Here is a 24284-nt window from a genome sequence, read left to right on the forward strand (position 1 = left end):
CACACTAGACTTCAAGCATCTTGCAGTGTGTGCCTCTCCATTCTTCCTCCAGACTCTGGGTCCTTGGTTTCCAAATGAGATGCAAAAGTTGCTCTCATCAGAGAAGAGGACTTTGGATCACTGAGCAACAGACCAGTTCTTTTTTTCTTTAGCCCAGGTAAGACACTTCTGACGTTGTTTGTTGTTCAGGAGAAGCTTGACAAGAGGAATACGACATTTGAAGCCCATGTCCAGGATCCGTCTGTGTGTGGTGGCACTTGATGCACTGACTCCAGCCTCAATCCACTCCTTGTGAAAGTCCCCAACACTTTTGAATGGCCTTTTCCTCACAATCCTCTCCAGGCTGCGGTCATCCCTGCTGCTTTTTTCTTCCACACTTTTCCTTCCTTTTTCTTCCACACTTTTCCCTTCCACGTAACTTTCTATTAATGTGCTTTGATTCAGCACTTTGGGAACATCCAACTTCTTTTGCAATTACCTTTTGAGGCTTTCCCTCCTTATGGAGGGTGTCAATGATGGTTTTCTGCACAACTGTCAGGTCAGCAGTTTTTCCCATGATTGTGATTCCTACTGAAGCAGTCTGAGAGACCATTTAAAGGCTCAGGAACCCTTTGCAGGTGTTATGGCTTAATTACCTGATTAGAGTGGGACACTTTGAGCCTAGAATATTGAACCTTTTCACAATATTCTAATTTTCTGAGATTGTGAATTTGGGGTTTTCATGAGCTGTAAGCCATAATCATCAATATTATGACAAATCAAGGCTTGAACTATCTCGCTTTGAATGTAATGAGTCTATCTCATATATTAGTTTCACCTTTTAAGTTGTATTACTGAAATAAATGAACTTTTGCACGATATTCTAATTTTTCAAGTTTCACCTGTATATCTTAAACTTTACACTAATTTTCATCCATTTTTAATTCGGTTATCAATCTACCTGTACCAATTATCCCACATCGTATAGAATTCTGAATCCTCTTTTTCATTTAGTTCTAATGTTAATTTATTCATTTTAGCACAATCAAATATTTTTTGAATAATAGATTCCTCAGGTGGTATATTGTTTCCTTTCCAATGTTGTGCATATGTTATTCTCACTGCTGTGCGTATGTGAATGATTAAAATATCTTGCTTTGTTATCATATTTGGTCTTTAGTACTCCCAGGAGAAAGGTTTCTGGAATCAATTCGATTTTATTATTAATTAATTCTTGTAGCCAATTTTATATTTTACTCCAATACCTCTTCGCTTCGGGACATGACCACTACATATGAAAGAAGGTATTTTGGTGATATCCACACTTCCAGCATTTAGGGCTTATGTTCGGATAGTTTTTTGCCAATGTTGTAGGTGCTAGCTGCCATCGGTATAACATTTTATATTGGTTTTCTTTGTATGATGCTGCTTTTGTTAATTTATAGTTTCTATTCCAAATCATTTCCCATTCATCCAAATTTATATTATGTCCAATATTTCTGGCCCACTCTATCATTGGTTCTTTTACCACCTCTTCCATCCTGTCATAGTCTAATAAATAATTGTATAGTCTTGATAATATTTTTTTTCTGGACCTACCAATAGTTTCTCTAATTGATTTGCTTCCATCTCAATGCCACATTCTTCTATGTCTTTTTTGTATCTGGGTTGTATCTGCAAGTATGGCCACCAGTCAGTATGTATTCCCTGCTCACCTAGGGTCTGATTACTTTTGAGTTTTCCTTGATTGTCTAGGATTTCTTTATAACTAATCATTTTACTAATCTCTATTGTATTGGGATATATCATGGCTTTCATGGTTGATAGCCAATTCGGGATTTTCATATACTGTTTCCTTCTAATTTCCTCCCATATTTGTATTAGTGCTTCTCTAATCTTATATCTATGAAAATATGTTTTGGTCTTATTCTTCTTATCCCACATAAAGGCGTGCCATCCTCTTTGTAGGTCATGTCCTTCCAAGGTTAGGATTCTTTTATTCCTTAAATTTACCCAGTCTCTTATCCATACTAAAATGGCCACTTTGTGGTATGTTTCCCAATCCGGGAGTCTAAAACCTCCCCTACTTCTAGTGTCTTGTAATGATTGCAATTTCATTCTTGCTTTTTTCCCAGCCCAGACAAATTTCCTGATAATTTTGTTGAATTCTGCAAAGAATTTTTTATCTAGTATAACGGGTATCGTTTGAAATGAGTACAATATTTTGGGCATGTTCATCTTAATAGATGCTATCCTGTCCAAAAATGACAATTGCAGTTTCCCTCATTTTTCCAAGTCCTTTTTTATTTTTTGAACCATGGCTATATAATTATCTTCTTTTAGAGCTGAGCATCTTGCTGATAACCAAATCCCTAGATATTTGATTTTTTTAACTATTTGTAGATCTAATTCCTTTTCTAATTCTTTCTTCTGTATTGCTGTTAAATTTGTAACCAATAATTTAGTTTTCCCTTTATTCAATTTAAATCCAGCCAGTTCCCCATACTTTCCTATTTCCCGCAATAGTACTGGGCCCGAAACCAAAGGTTCCTCGGTAATGCTATGTCATCCGCAAAAGCCTGTGCCTTATATTCCTCTCTTGTAATCTTTAATCCTTTTATTTCGCTATTCTTCCTAATTCTATTTAGCAGGGTTTCTAATATCAAAATGAATAACAATGGTGACAGTGGGCAACCTTGTCCTTATGTCAGCCTTGGAAGCCATATTAGGCCGGAAGCTTCAATGCTGCCATCTCCTCGTGTGTGGGAAAGTAGGGAGGGGGGGATTTAGGAGAGGAGAATTAGTAGACATAATAGCATTCTTCCTATTGGTCAAGGTCAGGGGCTGAGTCGAGGTGGAACAGACGTTGATTGGAGCATATGACCGACTGGGGAGAAATGGGATGGTTTTGGGAGCTTTGAATTACTGAAGGAAAGCCCAGGCTTTTCAGATTTGGAATTTCCCAGATGTGCCAGTTTGCCTATTCTAGTAAAGAGGACTTTGGAAAATGCTTGCTTCCGTGACTTTACTTGGAGAGGGGTTTTTTTCTGGAACGCTGACATTATCCTGAATCTCTCCCTAAACCTAACAGCACCCCATAAGGGGGCTGTCAGGGGTACTGAGCCCCAGCATCTACCTAAACCCTGGGTAATGCAAAGACTCAATGAAGATGGAGGAGAAAGGAGAAATCGGAGGGAGGCTCGCCAGGGGCCCGAATGCTCAAGAATTTGCCGATCCCTTGCTTTCTCTTGCTGAAGAAATGGGACGAGCCATGGAGGCTGCTGAGGCGTCAGATTCCTGGAAGAGTTTTCTTTTGGAGAGGGGTTTTTTTCTGGAACACTGACACCTTATTTGAAAGGTGTTTGTAATATCCCCATTTAATATTATTTTTGCCCTTTGTAGTTTATATATTGTTTCTATCATTTTTTTCAAATTTAATTCCAAATTTCATTAATTTAATTTGCTCAATCATAAATTGCCAATTTAGATTGTCAAAGGCTTTTTTGGGCATCCAAAAAAACAAGGGCCATTTGTTTCTCCGGATGTGCTTCATAGTACTTTAGGGTATCCACAATTATCCTTATATTATTCCTTATTTGTCTATCGGGAGGAAGCTATTTTGATTTGAATGTATGATGGCATTTAGTATCTTTTTCAATCTTTTTGCAATTATATTCATAAAAATTTTATAGTCCATGTTTAAGAGGGAAATCGGTCTGTAGTTTTTTATCTGTTTTTGGTCTGTACCTTCTTTCAGAAGTAATGTAATATATGCTTCCCTCCACAATTCTGGTATTTTTGCTTCCAGTAAGGCCTCATTACAAATCTCCAATAATTTTGGTTCTATGATTTTATCTAATTTTTTATAATTTTCTCCTGGGAGACCATCTGGGCCTGGTGTTTTATTGTTTTTACGTTTCGAAATTGCTCCTCTTAGCTGTTATGTTAAATAAAGAAATTGTTATTTCTTTATTTAACATTTCTCTTTCATCCTCTCCTACTGGTGGAATCCTTTCCTCCTTTAAGTAATTTTCAATCTTTTCTATCGGTATCTCTTCTTCATTATAAAGATCTGTGAAATATTCTTGTGCTATTCACATTTTGTCCTCCTCTTTGTTCTGTAGTTCCCCCTTTGTATTTTCCAGTTGTTGAATAATCTGCGCCTCGCTTTCTTTCTTCAGTTTATAGGCCAACCACCTGCCCGTCTTGTTTGCATGCTCGAAGTAAATTTGTTTAGATTGTCTTAAGTTTTTTTACAGTCTCCTCCCGGTCTAATATGTTCATTTTATGTCTCAATAGTGTCAGTTTCTCTTTTACTATTTTGTCTCCTGGACTTAATTGAAGTTTCTTCTCCATGTTTCTAATTTCTTCCTGAAGGGTATTGTGTGCCTTCCACTTTTCTTTGTTTTTTTGTGCATTGTATGCTATCTGTCAGCGTTCCAGCGCTGGCATATGAAAGGAGAGGAGAAGCTTGAACTTTTGCCTACTTAATTCCTTTGAAGATTCTGTCTCCTCGGAGATGGGAGGAGGGGGGAACATTCCTGTGATCAGACGGAGATGGGATGAGGAGAGTGGCTTGGAAGATAGCCAATGAGACGCAGAGAATTGGGGATCGGAAAGGGAGGGCTTGGGCAAAGGTCAGTGCTGACCGCGAAAGAGCCAGGGACAGATCACTATGCTCAATAAAGAGAAAATTTCCTCAAAGATCAGCAGTTTGGAAATTCATTTATTTTGAGATAGCATCGAAACCTGACAGTTATCCCCCTTATGTAAGCTTTCATGGTGTCCCATAAATTAATTACAGAAGTGTGCTCCTTTTTGTTTTCATTAAAAAATAGTCTCAATTCTCCCATTATCTTTTCTATGTATTCCTTTTCTTTTAAAATTTGTAAATATAACCTCCACCTCCTGACTTTCCTTTTTTGGGGGGCTCTCCAGTTTACTTCCAACGGGTTATGGTCTGCCCATACATTGGGGGTAATTTCTATTGTTTCTATTCCCAATCCCAATTCTTTATTTGTCCATAACATATCTATTCTGGACCACGATGCATGAGGGTTAGAGTAGAAGGTATACTTTTTTTCATTGGGGTGTAGGGTCCTCCAGATATCTGTAATTCTTCTACCATATTAAAAAAATGTTATAGGTAATATGTTCCTTTTTTTCTATTGTCTTTACTGCTATGGTAATCTTCTTTTATGTCTATTATCCCATTGTAGTCCCCCACAATACAAGTGTTTCTGTAATCCATCTTAATTATTTGTTCATGTAGTTTTTTATAATACTTTCCCTGGTTTTTGTTTGGTGCATAAATAACTACTAACAATATTGGTAGAGTTCCTCTCTTTATTTCCACCATTAGTGTTCTTCCTTTAGGATCCGCATATTTTTGTTTAGCAACAATCCCTCCCTTAACATATATTGTGACCCCTTTCTTTCTTTTTTTTCCAATAGTGCTGAGTATACTTTCCCTAGGGGGACTTCCGGTTGGTGACTTGCGGCGATATGGTGTCGAGTGAGTGATCGCTACTCCTCGACACCCTTTATCAACGCGTTTTGGGGATCCCTTTGGGGGCGCGGGTCCCCGAGAGCCCTGAGTATACTTTCCCTAATTTCCTATACTCCAGATATCTTTCATCTTGTTTCCGTATATGGACCTACTGGAGATATATTATATCTATATTTTGTTTAGCTAATTTTGTAAATATCTGTCTTCTCTTTTTTGTTGCATTCAGTCCATTCACATTTATCAATAGAAATTTCCAGTGTTCCATTTTTGAATTCTCTGTCAAGTATTAGTATTTATTCGCCCTTGTGACCCTTTGTATTCTTGTTTTGCTTCCTTTTGTGTCTCTGTTCTCTCTTTCTACTGTGTTTTTCTTCTCTGAAAATCCTTCTTTGATGTCTCATTGGTTTGGGATTTCTTCTTACTGATTTATGGTCTCCACTTCTTCTTTGCTACTCTGTTCCTCTTCAGTTCCTATCAGTTGGTCCAGAAAGTCTTGCGCTGTCACTAGGCTATCTATTTTTAGCTTTTTTCCTTTACCAAAATTTTTGTTTCTCTTCGTTGTCGTCTTGACAGTTGAAATTTTTCTGCTGATTCATTCTTTATCTGCCCAGTCGCCGCTCAATCTCTTACCATGAGTCCTCTGACCCAAAAAGACCGATCTCACTTCTCAAAGTTCTGGTAGTTTTACGGTGTTCCGGCAGATCCAATATACTGACACTGTCTGTTCCAATATTCTTCTCTTCCCACTGTTTATCAGCTCATCGTAGCCTCGGGTCTGCCATTCCAAAATGACAGACACATTCGCGCTGGATCGACAAAGGCGTCCGTTCATGCAGCGAGCACTCGCCCCTTGCTTCACCGCCCTCTGAACTCCCTCTCTAGTTCGCAGTACCCTCCAGGCTTTTGCGCCCCTAAGGGTTCCCAAAACGCGAAAAATCCGGGGTTGAAGAACAGGGATCGCTCTCCTTTCACCGTCTCACCACAAATCATCAACCGGAAGTCTGTTCTGTTCTTACTTACATTTTTCACTTTTGTATCTTTTTTTTTTTTAATTTGATTTATATGCCGCCCTTCTCCGGAGACTCAGGGCGGCTTACAATGCGTTAAGCCATAGCCTTCATCCTTTTGTATATTTATACAAAGTCAGCTTATTGCCCCCACAAACTGGGTCCTCTTTTTCCTATCTGCCGATACTTCTGCCGCTTCTCACTTTCTGCTTCCTCTCATATCTTGGTCAGGCCACCACATCTCTGGACCTCGCCTTGACAGCTGGTCTCTTCTCCACCAGTTTTCAGGGCTCTCACCATTTGTAATGGGGCATCGCTCCTCTCCACGTCACCTCTGGATATTCCCCTCACTATAGCTGTCCCCTCCAAGGACTTGCTTTGCCGTTACTGGCTTCCAAAACGCAGAAAATTGGGCAGGGAGAATGGAGTCTAGTTCCCCTACACCACACCAGCATGGCGCCATCCCGGAAGTCCTGATTAACCTCCACTTTTATTATACTGTTTGTTTTTCTTAAACATCAGCTTAATCTATTGATCTATTCATTCCGTGAAAATCAGCTTGTGATGGACTCACACACACAAGGTGGCAATTTTTCTTCCAGAGAAGCAGGATGTTCATAAGTTCCTCTTGGCTAATTTGAACAACGGAGGCATCCTTGAACTGATGATGAGATACCTGAAAGTCATCAGCCAGAAGTTCCTGGTCAAGTGGCCACCAGGCTTGCCCGAGGTTGTCCTGAATATCTACAACAACTGGAGAAAGCACAGCAGCAGCCTACCCAACCCACTATTAAGGGACTGTCACAACCAACACATCAGGGTAAGGATCACCAAGACTTTGGGGCAGCAAAATCACATTTCTTCAAGCTTCCCATTGGCTTGCAAGCAGTCTTCACACCAAGACTGGAACACTGGGAAAGGCGTTTGCAAGCTGATGGGAGGCTTAAAGCAATGCAGTGTCACTGCCCCAAAATCTTGTTGGCTTGCAAGCGCTCTTTGGCCAGATCTAAACCACTGTAATGCAAGATGAAGAGAGATCTCGTGCTACTGATCTTGTGTGATCTCGCACTACAGTATTTTAGGCCTCTGTTCACTATGAACCAAGGCCTGCACAAGACCCATGGCAAAAGGCTTTGCAAATGGAGAGGCTGCAACATTTGTAACTTCGGTACTGGGTCGTAAGTACTGGGGGGGGGGGGCTAGGTCATAACTTGGAATGGTCACTAAATGAACCGTTGTAACTGGAGGATTACCTGTCTTTCTACTTTGAAAGAGTAACCAAGGGTTTAGAAGGCTCTGCAGTGGGCTCCCTTTTGCCTGTCAGAGCCCCCGTGGCAAAGGAGAAGGAACGGGTGCTCAGCGGGCACCATGCAGCAAGTGCAGCACAGCGTCTGCTCCATTTAAATGAGGCACACAACTGAACTATACAGTGTTGTATGTACAGAAGAAGTAGGAGAGACCAGAAAAGTCACGTGGTTTGATGAGGAAAGAACCTGGTCTCTGAGTTCCATTCATTTCTTTTGAGGAGGACAGTTCTGTGGTCAGTTTCACATCCAGCTTTATTAGAGAAGCCTCATAGAATTGAACCCAAGTCCAAAATGGTTTGTTCTAAACACAGTTCCATTGGATGGTGTGCTCTCTGCCAGAGAGAACATGGGAATTGATCTCACCAGCTCAGAGAATCACATACCTTAATTAACAAATAAGTTTTAGTAGCCACTAAACTCCTGAACTGAAAAACTGTCTTAGAAGCATCACTGAATGCTCTGTTCCTTTTCAGTGAGGAGCAGCCTGAGCCCCTTCTACCTTCCAAGCGATGAAGTGCCTTTCTGTTACTGGAAAGGCCAGTGTCAACTTCGAACCAAATCTGGCAGCAGCCATTTTTCTGTTCCTCAGTTGCCACACAGAGGGGAAAGGGGGGAAAGGAGGTTGAAATGCCTTACTAGACACAACAGAGAGCTTTCTCGTGAGTACCACAGTCATCTCTACTGGCAACAGATAAGGTCGGGAAAGAAGTGCCTGAAGACACCGCCAATTAACCCAATTGGCCAATGTGACCTATGACACTTGGGGATGGGGTTGTCTCTTAGTTTAATTATGCTGAAACCGCGGGAAAGATTTAGAGTGGGTTTTCCTTTGAAGATGTGCCGATATGAAGTACCCAATAAAGAAGAATGTTAAGAAGGATCCTAGTCTGAGAGTTCTGATTTGATTGGGCTCGTTAGTCAGAGCCTTGATAGCCAGATTTTGGCAGGCATTGCAAGTTAGCAGGAGTGCTGCTGATTAGAAGAGCTGATTTGAACTACTGGGTGCATATAGAGAAAAGAGTAGACAAAAATCCACCCTGCCCACCCATATTGTCCAGCACCCCCTTCTTTCTGTCATTCCTTTGCCTGTATTTCAGGAGATGATGCTGATGAGTCTGTCCTGCATGGAATTGCAGCTGGATCAGTGGTTGCTGGCCAAAGGGAAGAGCTCCATGGGTGAGTGAATGAGGGTTGGAAGATGCTTTTAGAGGTGGGGTCTCTTTGCTTACCAGAGGGCTGGCTTTGGAGGGGAGCTTGGCAACACTTGGCATGCTTCGCCCGAGTAAGTTCCCCGGCTCACAAGAATGGAAGCAGAGAAAGGAATGCTGCTCCCCAGGAGTCTCTGCCTGCAGAAGGGGGCTTTGCATTCCCTGCTTCAGGCTCCCGTTTCAAGGGGCTAAACAGGGAAAATGCTTCTTCCAGTATCTCCCAGGAATGGTCCCGCAGCCAGCTCAGCAAATGGCAAATTTGGGCCAGACTTTCCAGGCACCCACTTCTTGGGGGATCTGCTGCAGCTCTCATTCGCTTCTTCCCAGCGGGACCTCTTTGAGGAGAGTTGGTTGCAGTTTGCCGTCCGAGTGTATTGGCTGAAAGCTCGGTTTCTGGCTCTGCAGGTTTGTATTTTGCTGCAGCCAAAGGCTCTTAATGCTCAATTTTATATTCCTCGCAAGACAAGTTTAGAAAGGGGAACTCCAGGCGTTTGCACCTGATCAGAGCAAACGTGTCATGTAAACGTACCTTAAGATGGAACTGGGAAGTGGCCCTTGAGGTACGTGCTTTATGAGCGCCCCAGTTGGCCTGAGGGGTTGATGATGGTACTGGAGGAAGAGGGAGCTGAAAGCCATGTTGCTCCTGCAGGGTGAAATGGAGCAGGCCCTGGAGAACTATGACGTCTGCACGGAGATGCTTCAGCATTCTGCTGTCCTCGACGCCGACCCTGACAGCAACAAGAGGGTAGTGATCAGACTGCCCAACCTCCATGTTGACTCTGTGGTTTCTTTGGAAGAGGTAATGTCACCCGGTTACCTTTTTGGTCATCTTGTTGGCTCCGAGCCATGCTTATCATCTCCCTTTTGCAGCTGCTCTTGCCATAAGGGTCTCATCTGAAGCCTCTGCACTTGCACTTGAGTTGGCATTTTGCGGTTTGGCAGGTCCTGGCTTTATCTGATATTTATCTGATATTTGGCTTTATCTGATATTAAAAGAATCACCTCTACTTTGGAGGAGATGCTTGATTCAAATGCTCTATGCTTCTGGATTTAAGAAATGGTGACAGTAGTTTTTAAAAATTAAAATAAAACGCTGTTCTAAGAATGTCTGTCCACCTCAGCTGCCTGTCATCTTTCCACTGTGCATTCTCTGGAGTTCATTGAAAGTAAGGAAAAGAGGGAAGAGAAGTTCTCCGTTTGCTGTGGCTGGCTTTCCATAGTAGAAAAAACAGAACTAAAAGATAGATTGTGAGCCAGCTTCTGTGGGATATCAGCCACTGTCTTATGGTATAATGACCAGATGATTGGTTATTGTGGTGAGTGGTGTTGCTTTTTAACCCCAGGTAGACATTAGACTGGAGTGTGACCCATCTAGTGTTTCATTCTTGCAGATCGATAAGAATCTGAAGTCCCTGGAGAGATGCCAATCTCTGGAGGAGCTTCAGCGCTTGTACGAGGCTGGGGACTACAGGGCCGTGGTTCAGCTGCTCCGTCCAACGTTGTGCCTCAGTGGAGGCAGCAGGACGGAGCATTTGGAGTTGGCCATCTCCATTCCAGAGAGGCCAGCTCAACTTCTCTTGCTACAGGTGAGTTTGATGTTTTTTACTTTCAGGTAGATTGGTGTAAATTAGCATAAAATGAATGCAACATGATCAGCTATGAGGAAGAATTGCTGAAAAAGGATAAACGTGACCTCACAGCATTAATGCTATTTCACTCCTTTTGTAGAGTGTAGGGAATTTAATGTCTGCCAGGATATCAGATTATAATAATTGGCAGAGAAGATACAGCTGGAGAGTAACATTTGAGTAATCCAGCTGGCAAATGCCCATAAATTAAAGTAGCATACTAATGGTATGGTTCTTACAATCATTAATCCAAAAGATTCTTTAGAATTGATAAAGAATATATACAATATTCAACAGTTTGTATTTGGGATTAACCAAGATAAGTCCATCTGGAGAAAAATGCAATGAATAACAGGGTTTAATAATAGTATTAAGCCTTTTATATAAAAAATGAAGACTTATTCAGAAATAATTATACACCGTATTTCCCCAAAATTAAGACCCCATCTTATATTTTTTTTGAACCCTGAAATAAGTGCTTGGCCTTGTTGCCATGCGCTCAAAAGCCCGATTGGGTTTATTATCAGGGGATGTCTTTATTTTGGGGGAAACGGTATCTGAAAAAAATTCATAAGATAGAAAAATTAAATCTTTCTTGGTAAGGAAGAATATCTGTAGTAAAAATGAATATGTTATCAAAGATATTTTTTTATTTCAAATGATCCCAATCGGAACAAAGAAAGATCATGGAATGAATGATGTTGATGAAATCTTCAAACTCTCCATGGAATGGTCAGAAACTGGTCGAAGCTTGGTTTCAGCATCTTCAAATCAGTATACGTTAAAACAAAAATATGAAAATAAGGTGGCACAAAAGATTTGACCAAACTTGAAAGGCTTATGACACAAAATCAGGGCATCTTTGGGGATTTATATATAAGTTACAATTGAAACTTATTACAACTTCTACAATTCTACTTATCTTCTACGATAAGAGCCTTGGTAGTACAAGGGTTTAAGGCACCCTGTTATTAAGCTGCTTAAGACCAGCTGCCTGCAATTACTGCAGGGTTCGAATCTCGCCAAGGCTCAAGGTTGACTCAGCCTTCCATCCTTTCTAAGGTAGGTGAAATGAGGACCCAGTTTGTGGGGGCAATAAGCTGACTTTGTATAAATATACAAAAGGATGAAGGCTATTGCTGAGCACATTGTAAGCCGCCCTGAGTCTTCGGAGAAGGGCGGCATACAAATCAAATTAAAAAATAAAAAAAAATAAAAAAATTCAGAAACTGAAGATGTGAAACCTTGCATGATTAAATGGATGCTAAATTTTATCCATTCAACAAATATTTTTGGAAAAAAAATATCAAATTCACAATGAATATTACACTTACAGAAAACTAGCATAATATTTTTTGTTACTATTGATATATTACTCCAGTTACGACTCTCAAATGGTCCATATTTTTTTAAAAACTTGGAAATGTAATAATCAGGTTGGATTTTTCTTTATATTTGGTGACAGTCTCAAAAAGCTCAACAATTCTGGAAGATGATTCACCATAGGATGAAATAAATTTTTAAGTACCGACTTTCCATTCTTGCCAAGGGTTTTTCTGCTAAGAAGCACCAAGCCTTATATTCCTACAGAGTACACCAAGTGGGCCTTACCCAGGATGACCCCTGCTGGGACTTTCTCCACCTGCTTCTGGCAATTATATTCAGTTCCTTCATTAGAGGGTTGGCAGGTTAAATTTGGAGAGTGCGATACTTCTGTTAAATTTAAAGTTTGATACTTTAATCTGAAATTATTTATGGACTGGAATTTTATCCAGAGACTTCTGCCATATTTCAAATTCAGATTTCTTTTAACATAAGATTGTAAAGGACTAGATTTCATCTGATTTGCAGAGTGCATAGTGCAAAGCTAATATGTGACTTTCTTTAGTGTTTCCTGTGAGAATAAAGATGTAATGTTTTCTTTTTTCTTTCAACATGCAACTTGTATAATCTGTACATATTTTTGTATATACTAAAATGTTTCAGAAAGCCCAGGATTGTGTGCCAGACAGTATGAATTGGTGTGCTCTAGGTTCTTGTGGGTGCATGTGAAAATGAGAAGGCTTAGGTTGGTGATAATGGCATATTGTGTTTAGGTGAAAAGTAATGGCAAATTAGAGGTAAATTTAGAGGGAAATTGTGCAACATTCTGAATGAATTTTCTGGAGGGAATTTCTCTTACATGACATGAATGGTCGGAGAATAGCTGAAATGGGTGACTGCTTGAAAGGAGATTCCTGTCTGTGTCTGTCTGGATGGATGGAAAAGAAATGAAAGTCCATTGTGTACCTGAAGAGAACAATGGTGAAGGTGGGAGGAGGAATGCCTCAGTGTATAGAATTGGGGGGGGGGGGCGCGCATTGGTGTTGTCAGTTGCAAGGAACAAGCATTTGTCTAAAAACTAGCTGCCCACTTGGTCATCTGGAAGAGAAAATGGAGATGTCAGGAGCAACCTTGGGAGCGGGGTACTTAAGGAGCAGGATTGAGGTCTGCTGCATTTTGTTTTCTACCTCTTTCCGTGATTTAATATTTCTTGTTCTTCTGTGTGTCTGTATGCTTTGCATAACACTGCAGACCCCCAAAAGAAAGGGTGTGATAGGGATAATGTATAACCTGCAGGAAGCAGCACAGATGCCTGTAGAGTCCAGGGTTTATGGTCTTTCTGGCCTTGCTCTCCTGGTGTGAAGGAAGCAGCTTTTCTGTCTGATGCAACTCATCCTTCTCTTCCCTGGGGTTTTTTATCTTCTACCCTCTTCCTGATATTCTCTAGGACTCCCTTCTTCGACTGAAGGACTATCAGCAGTGCTTGGAATGCTCCGAAGTGGCCTTGAACGAAGCTTTCCAGCAGATGATCAATACGACAGCCACCTCGGCCAAGGAAGAGTGGGTGGCCACTGTGACTCAGCTGCTCCAGGGCATCAATCACTCCCTCTCAGCAGACAGCAGCAGCCTGAGCGAAGTTTCTGCCCTGCCGAATCTCACCCGATTAAGTCACAACCTCATCCAGGTAAGGGGGAGGGGGGGGCTAACCCCGCAGCTGCTGCAGTTTACACACTAAGAGCTCTGTTTGGAGCAGCAGCCAGTCAAAGAGCACCCTTGCTTATATTTACAGTACCACAAGTCTTACAGAGATATATCTATGTATTGTGATAACATTTTGTAACATTTCATATCGGACCTCCAGATACTGATTGCAGGGAAAACCACAGCAAAAAGGGACACATCTCTGGGGAAAGGGGCAAGTCTTCCACTAGAGCCCTGTAAAATGTTCTTCGGAGCATAATTTGGTTGGCCAGCAGCTCAGCAATCATCTTTTTACAGGTAGTCCTCACTTAATTACCACTATTGGTCCTACAACTCTGTCACAATTCTTGATCAATACATGTCACCGCACTGGACTTATGATATCAGTTCTGCTGTGGTTGTTAAATGAATCACCTGCCATAGTTAAGGAGACATCATGTGACCATGAGTTGCAATTTTACTGCCAGCTTCTCCATTGACTTTGTCTTTTTTTTTTTAATTTTTTATTATTATTAAAATATAAACACAGATATAAAGACAATACAATACAAAGACAAACAAAAAACCCACCACCTACAAACCCACCTAACATTTTACATTTACGCTTTTGTCATCAACAGAATATATGTCATTGAGCTTATATAGTTTAATAAAGAGTAATTATTAAATGTCTAATTCCAATGTTATAACTTTTCACTACAAATTTACATTTCTTATGGGTTCATCTCCTTGTGAAAGTCTTTACCCTAATTTCTGTCCTCTACATTTTTGCTGATTTTCCTTTCCAGCCATTGATACCATTGGTGCCATACAAGATAGTATTCGCTTTCTTCCTTTTCCTGGAGTTCCAGCGTCAATCTGTCCATTTCAGCACACTCTGTTATCTTTGCAACGATTTTGTCTTTGGATGGGAGTTGGTCTGATTTCCAGTTTTGTGCGAACAGTAGTCTTGCTGCTGTCAAGATATGTATGATGAGATATTTCGTTTCCTTAAGATGTTGTGCTGTTATCATGCCAAATAGAAAAAATTCTGGACTGTTTTCTATTTGAATGTTCGTTATTTCTTCGATAATATTTTTTATATCTTGCCAATAGTGTTGGGCTTTCCTACATTTCCACCAAGTGTGATAATATGTCCCCTTTTTTGATTTACATTTCCAACACAACGCCGAAGTGTTTGGGTGTATTTTGGCAAGTCGGGCTGGTGGTAAGTGCCATCTATAAAACATCTTAATGAGGTTCTCCTTGTAAGATGTGACTCTTGTCATTTTTATGTTCTGCTTCCATAATTTCTCCCAGTCTGCCAATTGAATATTATGTCCTATGTCCCTGGCCCACATTGTCATATTATGTTTAACTGTTTCTTCTATTAATTTGTCTCTCAAAAGGTAGTTATATGTTTTAGTAATCATTTTCTGGTCTGCTCCTAATAAAATTCTGTCCAGTTCGTTCAGATCTTTTGCAATTCCATATTTGATTTTATCCGCATTGTATCTTGAGTGTATTTGAGTGTAGTGCCACCAATCAATATTTATATCGCCATTTTGGAGTTGATGTCTTGGAGTGAGTTCTCCTTCATGATTCAGTAAATCTTGGTATCTCATCATCTTTCCGATTTCAAGGGTATTTGGAAATATCAATGCCTCCATCGGGGACCACCATTTTGGTATTTTAGTATAATAAGTTTTCTTAATTCCCTGCCAAATCTTGAAGAGTGAGGCCCGAATTATGTGTCTTTGGAAGTACATGTGTTGTTTGTCTGGTCCATCCCATAGGAACGCGTGCCATCCTCGTATGAGATCAAAGCCTTCTAGATATAACATTCTTTTGTCATCTAATCTCATCCATTCTTTAATCCAGGTCAATCTGGCTGCTTTATAATATAGCTCCCAGTCTGGTACTGCAAGGCCTCCTCTGTCTCGTGTGTCTTGTAGCGCTTTAATCTTAATTCTGGCCTTCTTTCCCTGCCATATATAGGTCATTGTAATTTTGTTGAGATTTTTGAAGAAGTCCCTTCCTGGATGTAATGGTACTACCTGGTATAGATATAGTACCCTCGGTAATATATTCATTTTAATTGAACTGATTCTGCCCATCAATGACAATTGTAGCCTGTTCCAGATTTCCAGGTCTCCATTGACTTTGTCAGAAGCCGTCTGCAAAACTCACAACTGTCGATTACATGACCATGGCATACTGCAATGCTTGTGAATATGCGCTAGGTGTGACTAACAGAAAGGACTTTGGAGGTCTTCTAGTCCAACTCCCTGCTCAGGCAGGAAACCCTATACCTGTGATGGCGAACCTATGGCACGCGTGCCACAGGTGGCACGCATAGCCATATCAGTGGGCACGCCAGCTCAGCTCTAGGGCACATGCGCTCGCCGGCCAGCTGATTTTCGGGCCTTCTGGGCCCACCAGAAGTAGGGAAACAGGCTGCTTCTGCCTCCAGAGGGCCTGGGGGAGGGGGGGGAATGCCCATTTTTCTTTCTTACCTGGCTCCAGATCCTCTCTATTTATCTGGGAAGGGCAAAAACAGCCTTTCCCACTCCCTCGGAGGTTCTCCAAAGGCCTGAAATGGCTCATTTCCCAACTCCCGGTGGGACAGGAAGTGATGTTTTTTGTTGTCCCCAGCCTCCAGAGACTCCTAGAGAGGCTCCTAGAGACACTTAGAGGGACTCATAGAGAGGCTCTGGAGGCTGGGGACAGCAAAAAATGTCACTTCCTGTCCCACCGGAAGTTGGGAAATGGGCCGTTTCAGGCCTTTGGAGAGCCTCCGAGGGAGTGGGAAAGACTGTTTTCGCCCTTCCCAGATAAATAGAGAGGATCAGGAGCCAGGTAAGAAAGAAAAACGGGCCTACCAGGCCATCACGTGCCAGGAGCCGGGGGAGGGAGGGGAGTTGCATGCACATGCGCAAGGCAGAGCGCATAGAATTATGGGTGTGGGCACCCATGCATGCGACCCTCCCCCGCCCCCCCCCCCCTCCTGGCACGCGATTGCAAAAAGGTTAGCCATCACTGCCCTATACAGACAAGCGGCTATCCAGGCTCCTCTTAAAAACCTCCAATGTTGCAGCACCCACAATTTCTGGAGGCAAAATCGTTCCACTGATTAATTGTTCTAACTTGTTAGGAAATTTCTTTTTAGTTCTAGGTTGGTTCTCTCCTTGATTAGTTTCCATCCATTGCTACCTTCTGTTTCCATCTGTCCTACCTTCTGGTACTTTGGAGAATAGGTTGACCACTGCTTCTTTGTGACAGCCCCTGAAATATCGGAACGCTGCTATTCTGTCACCCCTAGTCCTTTTCACTAGACTAGACATAACCAATTCCTGTAACCGTTCTTCATATGTTTTAGCCTCCAGTACCCTTGTCATCTTAGTTGCCCTTCTCTGACTCTTTCCAGAGTCTCAACATCTTTTTTATATCATGGTGACCAAAACTGAATGCAGAATTCCAAATATGGTCTTACTTGGAAGGCCTTATAAAGTGGTATTAACACTTCACGTGATCTTGATTCTATCCCTCTGTTAATGCAGCCTAAGATTGCACTGGCTGTTTTTATTTATTTTTTTATTTTATTTTATAAAATTTGTATGCCGCCCTATCTCCAAGGACTCAGGGCGGCTCACAACGACAGTCGACCAAGCGACTGTTAAAAGCAACGAATATACATAAAAATTTAATTTTTTTTAAAAAAAAATTAAAATATACTACCCCATCAGTCCAGGCCAGGGGACATAAATAGCCAGGTTTTCAACTCATGGCGGAAGGTGCGAAGGTCAGGGGCCAACCAGAGCCCCAAGGGAAGTTGATTCCAAAGGGTGGGGGCGCTCAGAGAGAAGGCTGTACCCCTGGGAGTCGCCAGCCGACATTGTCTAGCCAACGGCACCCTAAGTAGGCCCTCTCTGTGAGAGCGCACTGGGCGATGGGAAGTTGACGCTGGTTGCAGGTGGTCCGACATATAACCTGGGCCTAAGCCATGAAGGGCTTTATAGGTTAACACCAGCACCTTGAATCTCACCCGGAGGGCAACTGGCAACCAATGCAAGCCGCGCAGGAGTGGCGTAATATGGGAGTATCGGGTCCCTCCTGCAACAACCCGCGTGGCCGCATTCTGTGTCAGCTGAAGCCTCCGGGTGGTCTTCACGGGCAGCCCCAGGTAGAGAGCATTGCAGTAGTCGATCCGGGAGGTGACTAGCGCATGAGTGACTTTGTGTAGGGCATCTCGGTCCAAGTATGGGTGCAACTGGCGCACCAGGCAAACCTGGGCAAACGCCCGCCTGGTCACAGCCGTGATATAACCTTCCAGACTCAGCCGTGAATCCAAGAGGACGCCCAAGTTGCATGCCCTGTCTACGAGGGGCAACACCTTGCCCCCAATATACAGCGTTGGAACCTCTCGCTCGGCCCGAGATGCCGGTATTGACAGCCATTCGGTCTTGGCTGGGATAAATCGAAGCCTGTTATTCCCCATCCAGATCCGTACCGCCTCCAGGCACTAGGACATCACGTCGAGGGCATTGCTGGGCTGGTTCGGGGTGGATATAAAAAGCTGGGTATCAGCATACTGATGATACCCCACCCCAAAACCACGGATGATCTCTCCCAGTGGCTTCATATAAATGTTGAACAGAAGGGGCGAGAGGACCGACCTCTGGAGCACCCCGCAAGTGAGGGGCCTCATGGCCGACCTCTGCCTCCCTGCCAACACTGCTTGCGTACAACCCGAGAGGTAGGAGGCGAATCACCGTAAAACGGTGCCGCCCACTCCCAACCCCTCGAGGCGTCGCAGCATGATACCATGGTCGATAGTATCAAAAGCTGCCAAGAGATCTAATAGGACCAGGACCGAGGAATGACCCCTGTCCCGAGCCCTCCAGAGAGCATCCACCAGCGCGACCAATGCCATCTCCGTGCTGTAACCGGGCCTGTAACTCAATTGGCACGGATCGAGGTAATCTGCTTCATCCAGGGCCACCGGAAACGGACGTGCCACCACGCTCTCAACAACCTTCGCCAAAAAGTGAAGGTTGGAGACCGGACGAAAGTTGCCCAAAATGGTTGGATCCAAGGCAGGTTTCTTAAGGAGTGGCCTAACCACCGCCTCCTTCAAGGCGGCAGGAAAACTCCCTCCATCCAAGGATGCCATTATCACTGCCTGGATCCAACTGCGTGTCACCTCCCGAGCTGCATAAACCAGCCAGGAGGGACACGGGTCCAGTATGCAAGTGGTCGCACTCAGCTTCCTCATGATCCTGTCCACTTCCTCTGGGGTAATAGGATCGAACTCTTCCCAGACAACAAGACCCGCCGCCTCCCCACCGTCCGACCCCGCCCAGTCAGAGTCCAAGCCGTCCCAAATCTGAGAGATCTTGTCCCACAGATGTTGGCTAAACTCCTCGGCTCGCCCCCGCAAAGGGTCCTCCCCCGCCCTTTGATACAGGAGGGAGCGGGATACCCTGAACAGGGCAGCCGGGCGATTATCTGCGGACGCGATGAAGGCGGAGAAGTATGTACGCTTCACCACCGCCATCGCCTCCAGGTAAGACCGTGTAAACGATCTTAGCTGGGCTCGGTCAGGTTCGGAACGACTAGTCCTCCAATGGCTCTCTAGGCCTCTCCTCTTGCGCTTCATCCCCTGAAGCTCCTCAGTATACCAAGGAGCAAGCCGGGGTCTGCACCAGGTCAGATGCCTCAAAGGCACGACACGGTTGAGAGCCCCAGCAGCCGCCCTATCCCAGGCCTCCACTAGGTTCTCGACCGGGCCGTGGGAGAGAGAGAGAGGAATCATCCACGCTCCGTCTGGAACCTCTCAGGGTCCATCAGGCGCCTGGGGCGGAACCAGATGGTCAGTTCCGCATCCCAGCAAGGTGGGGCAGCATTCTGGAAGTCCAACCGGAGGAGATGATGGTCGGTCCATGACAGGGGGGAAGCAACAAATACCCCCCCACCGTTTTTGCTACTCCCACATACTACTGGCTAAATGATTGTCAACTAGGACTCCCAAGATACCTCTCACACTTACTATTGAGCCAGGTACCACCTATACATGTTTCCCCGAAGATAAGACTGGGTCTCATTTTCTTTTGGTCCCAAAATAAGCACTAGGGCTTGTTTTCAGGGAATGTCTTTTTTTATCATGTACGGGAGGCCCACTTCTTGTGCTTGTTCGCGGGGGGGGAGGCAAGAGGCTGCGTGGTGCGCTAGTGCTGCTGCCACAAGGCAGGGGGTGGAGCTTCCTCATGCGCCCTGCACCAGTTTACCCCAGGGCCCCTGCAGCCAGGCCACTCATGCCCCGACACCTGCCTCGCCTTGCAGAGGCGGCTCCAGCAGCCCCATCCAGCAAAGACCCTGCATGACCACAGGTCCAATTCCGCTTGCTCGTGGCCACAACAGAGCAGGAAGCCAAGCAACACACTGGTGCTGTGACCACGAGGCAGGGGGTAGAGCTGCTCCATGCGCCACACACTGGTTTACCCCAGGGCCCCCGCATCCAGGCCATCCACGCCCCGACACATGCCTCACCTTGCGGCCGCACCAACACCAGCACACCACTCAGCCTCCTGCTCTGTTGTGGCTGCAAGCAAGCAGAAGTGGGCCTGTGACCATGCTCATGCTGCACATGGCTGTTGGTGCTGCTCCCGTGCAATAGGTGTTGGGCTGTGGATGGCCTGACTGCGGAGGCCCTGAGGTAAGCTGGTGCAAGGTGCATGAGGCGGCCACACACACACACATACACTGCCTCGTGGTCACAGCACTGCAAGCAATCAGATGTAATGGCCGGCCAGTTGGCTGTGCAGGCTCTTAAGTAGGGCTTATTTTTTGGGTAGGGCTTATATTATGCCCACACGTCAAAACATGCTAGATCTTGAAGACTTCCGGTTTGCTGCTTGTCCCCGCTGGACGCTCCTCTGGGATCGTCGAACCCACTGCCTGTAAGAGCCGCCTTTTTCAGCGGAATGGCGGCTCGAAAAAACTCCGTTTCCATTAGGAAACGGAGATAGAGCCGGCTGGGGTGGGTAGAGTCCTCTGCCTAATCCCAAAAGTTTTTTATTTACTTTTGGGAGGGAGCGGAAGAGACTCCCCGTATCCCCAGCCGACGCTCCGGGCTCTGGGAAATCTCTGCTACACGCAGAGCTAGGGGGCAAAAGCAAGCCTGTAAATCTGTCAAATAAATTAATTAAAGAAGATATGAGCTGGACCTTTGATCCTGAAGCGCAAGTATTCCTTTTATTCTATTTTGCCTAAGAAGTGAAGTGAAGGGAAAAAAGTTTTTTTTTTAAAATGGCGATTGCTGCTGCGGCTTGAAGAGAGGCTGAAAGGGAAACTCCTTCCGTTTTCAATTACAAAGTAGCGGAATGAATACTTTTGGCTGTAACAAGGCAAAATCTCACTCTCATTTCTGTTTTTTTTTCTTTTTTTTTTTTCTCTTTGAGGATCTGATATTGATCTTGGTTGGAAAAAAGTTTTTTTTTTTTTTCTCTCTCTTTTCCAGTAAATTTTGTCTGCGTGGAAAAATGGCACTGAGACTTATAAAACTAGACAAACAGGCAGTGGGGGGGGATTCCCCCATTAATAAATTACATCAACAAGTTTTAACTCTCCAGTCACAGAAACCTGACTTTAATATAATAGAATTTCTTCTTGAGGAGATTGTAAGAAGGGATGAGATTGTGAATCAGCAACTTGAAAAATTTAAGTTGGAAATCAAAGAAATTGGTGAATTGGTGAAATCTAAGTTTGGCTTTTTGGATCGAAAGATTTTAAAAGTAGCTAATGGCTTAGCAGACTTTATGACTCAGTTGAAAGCAAATACTAATTCTAAAATGAAAGAAACTGAGGAGAATTTGGATGACAAGATCCAAAAAATTAAAAAGGATTTGGCAAACATTCAGGATAATAGTTCAGAAGACAAACTTAAAATGGAGGCTGATCAAAAGACTGTTATTGAAGAAAATGTACAACAGAGGATTGAAAGAGAAGTTTTAATGATCCAATACAATTTTACAGAATATGCAATTAGACTGAGAGGTTTGCAGGAAGATGACAGAGATGATTTAAGGAAGATATCTTCTGAAATTCTGGCTGGGATTTTAAAGGTTCAACCTGATGAAGTGTTTTGCAGGATTGACAGAATTTATAGAATAAACTCCTGGTTGGCAAAACAAAGGCAATTGCCTAGAGATGTGGTGATTTATTTTACAGACAAAGAAATTAGAAATAATATTGTCTAGAATTCTTATGACTCTGCTTTGCAATTTCGTGGAAGAAAGATTTGGATTTTTAAGGAACTCCCGCCCAAGATGTTAATGGAGAGGAAGAAATTTGGTTTTCTAGTGAATGAGTTAAAAAAAAGGAATATTCTATTTAGGTGGGACGTCCCAGTTGGTTTAATATTGAGACACCAAGGAGTAAGATACCAACTGGATACAGTCGAAAAAGCGGAAGAATTTTATCAAAAAAATTTAAAAATAAATTTAACATCTTTAGGCATAACACAGGACAAGCAAAAGGAGTTGGAAATAAAGGGAAAACATCAAATTACAGAGGCTGTGGTAGATAAACTGTCTTTGGACTCCTTGGATACCCCAGCTGGACTGTCTATAAATTTGAGAGCAGTGTCATCTGATTCTAATGTGATGAACTATCAACTTACAGACAAGTGCGTAAATCAACCAGTTGATATACAAGTGAAGGAAAAGACATATGAGATAATAAAACAAAACCAACAAGATCAATTTACAAAGCAGAATGACAACCGATCAGCTGATACACAACTTGTAGGAAGGAAATCTGGATGGAAATGCAACCCGCAAAAGAAAAAGAAAAGAAACAGATCTCGTAGAAATAGTAGTTTCTAAACCAAGCAACAGTGAAGCCAGGGATTTTAAAAAAAATAAATGAATATGTGAAAAGATATTGGAGGCGAATTATCGTTTAATACTATCTTGAGGAAAGTGGCAGATCTCTGCAATGCCGTGATTTTGGGATGTGGAAAGAGCCTTACATTGTTGGATTTGAACTATCTATTTTGGATTTCTTTTACCGATAAATATATTATATCTATTTTGAGTTACAAGGCAAGAGAGTCATGCTGGGGCATGCAGAAGATCTGGCTGTTACCCACAAAGATGATGGGGATTTATAATCCTGATGAAAACCACAATTACAACTATATGGAATATAATTATAATGTCACTCGGGTGGTTGTTTTTATTTTTATATATACATGAGGATATTCATTATTGATGGGGGCAGAAGATGACTGAAGATTTTGAATAAACTGTTGCACCAGGATGCTATGTTACCCTATTATGGATGATGGATTTAACAATCTAGTGGAAAGACATCAAAGAAGATACTAAATGAATTATAAATTTAAAGTTATTGTCTTTTTTTATAAAATGGAATGTATATATAGACATATGTATATTTTAGCAGAGTGGGCAGTGGATTATATTTAGAATTGTAGTGCATGGTAATCTTGCAGGAAACTGGGTTGAAATAGGCTAGTTTAGTGATTGATTAGTTTAAGAAAAAGGATTTTTAAGTCATATATTTTGGGGAGTGGAAGAATCGGATAGAACTGAACAAATGTTAAATTTGGAGAAGGCTGCTTTGAAATGTTAAATTAATATATATAAAAGTAAAGGTTATGTTGTTGTAATAATAATAATATTTTATAAGTTTGGGGGAGGAGAAAAAGGGTAGATTGTGAAAAGCGGAGAAAAGCGGAGTTATAAGAATACTTTGCTAAGGGTCAGTACTTTGAGGAGTGAGTAAGGGCATGGTAAAATATTATGTAATTAATTATGAATTAGCTTATTGTTGTGAAGAAGAAGTCACAGGGGGGGATGGGTGGTGAGGGGGGGTTAGGGAAGAAGGGAGGAAAAGGGGGAAAAACTTGTATTTGAAAAACTTTTTCAATAAAAAAAAAAAAAAACATGCTAGATCTTATTTTCGGGGAAACGGGCTACTTCCCAAGTCATAATCACATAACCATGGGGATACTGTCACAATTGTAAGTTTGTTGAGCAGTCCTAAAATTACTTTTTCAATGTCTCTGTACCTTTAAATGGTCACTGAACAGGGCAGTCATTAATTGAGGACTGCCTGTACTAGATTCTGCAGTCCAATTTTGCAGCTTTTTCTGCCTGGAGCTCCTACAGCATTTAGGTGTCCGTCCTATGACAGCACATGAGATCGTACATCTTTGAGGAGGGGATGAGCATTCTGACAAGTAACAAAGCGTTGCTCGGGTGCCTTTAGTGATGCTCTCTTCTTGTTGCAGCTGAATCTCAAACACCTGAACTAGAGGACTGAGACTCAATTACCTTTGTGGCTTTAATTTGCTGTGTCTCTTTCTTTGGCGATTAGATTGTCAATTCCAGCATGGTAGTCCAGGAGGAACCCAAAGAGCCATTTGTGTCCTCAGTGCTTCCCTGGATTATTCTTCATCGGCTCATTCAGCATGAAGAAGAAAACGTCCAGCCCCTTTGCTGCCAACACGAGGAGCAGCTGCAGAATCCACAGGAAGGAGGTGAGTCCTGGTGCTTCTTTTCTTTTCTTCAGGGTCTCTTTCCTCCTTCCCATCCTTCTGCAGTCCTCTGGCCCGATGC

At 42.8% G+C, this 24284-nt stretch overlaps 1 protein-coding gene across 10 annotated transcripts in view; it reads left to right on the plus strand.

Annotated features, from left to right (window-relative positions):
• The window catches only part of CABIN1 (calcineurin binding protein 1), a 90927-nt gene that overhangs the window by 20264 nt on the left and 46379 nt on the right, over window positions 1-24284 (plus strand). For all 10 annotated transcript variants that reach the window (XM_070951135.1, XM_070951137.1, XM_070951138.1 and 7 more), the window contains 7 exons: window positions 7098-7315; window positions 8900-8978; window positions 9225-9415; window positions 9660-9809; window positions 10402-10596; window positions 13409-13645; window positions 24043-24205. In XM_070951135.1, coding sequence (XP_070807236.1) covers window positions 7098-7315; window positions 8900-8978; window positions 9225-9415; window positions 9660-9809; window positions 10402-10596; window positions 13409-13645; window positions 24043-24205 — 1233 coding nt within the window. The remainder of the gene's footprint in view (window positions 1-7097; window positions 7316-8899; window positions 8979-9224; window positions 9416-9659; window positions 9810-10401; window positions 10597-13408; window positions 13646-24042; window positions 24206-24284) is intronic.

Source organism: Pituophis catenifer, unplaced genomic scaffold (genome assembly GCF_029215685.1).
Source record: "Pituophis catenifer annectens isolate HBS135680 unplaced genomic scaffold, rPitCat1.0.hap2 SCAF_10, whole genome shotgun sequence".
NCBI classification, from domain to species: domain Eukaryota; kingdom Metazoa; phylum Chordata; class Lepidosauria; order Squamata; family Colubridae; genus Pituophis; species Pituophis catenifer.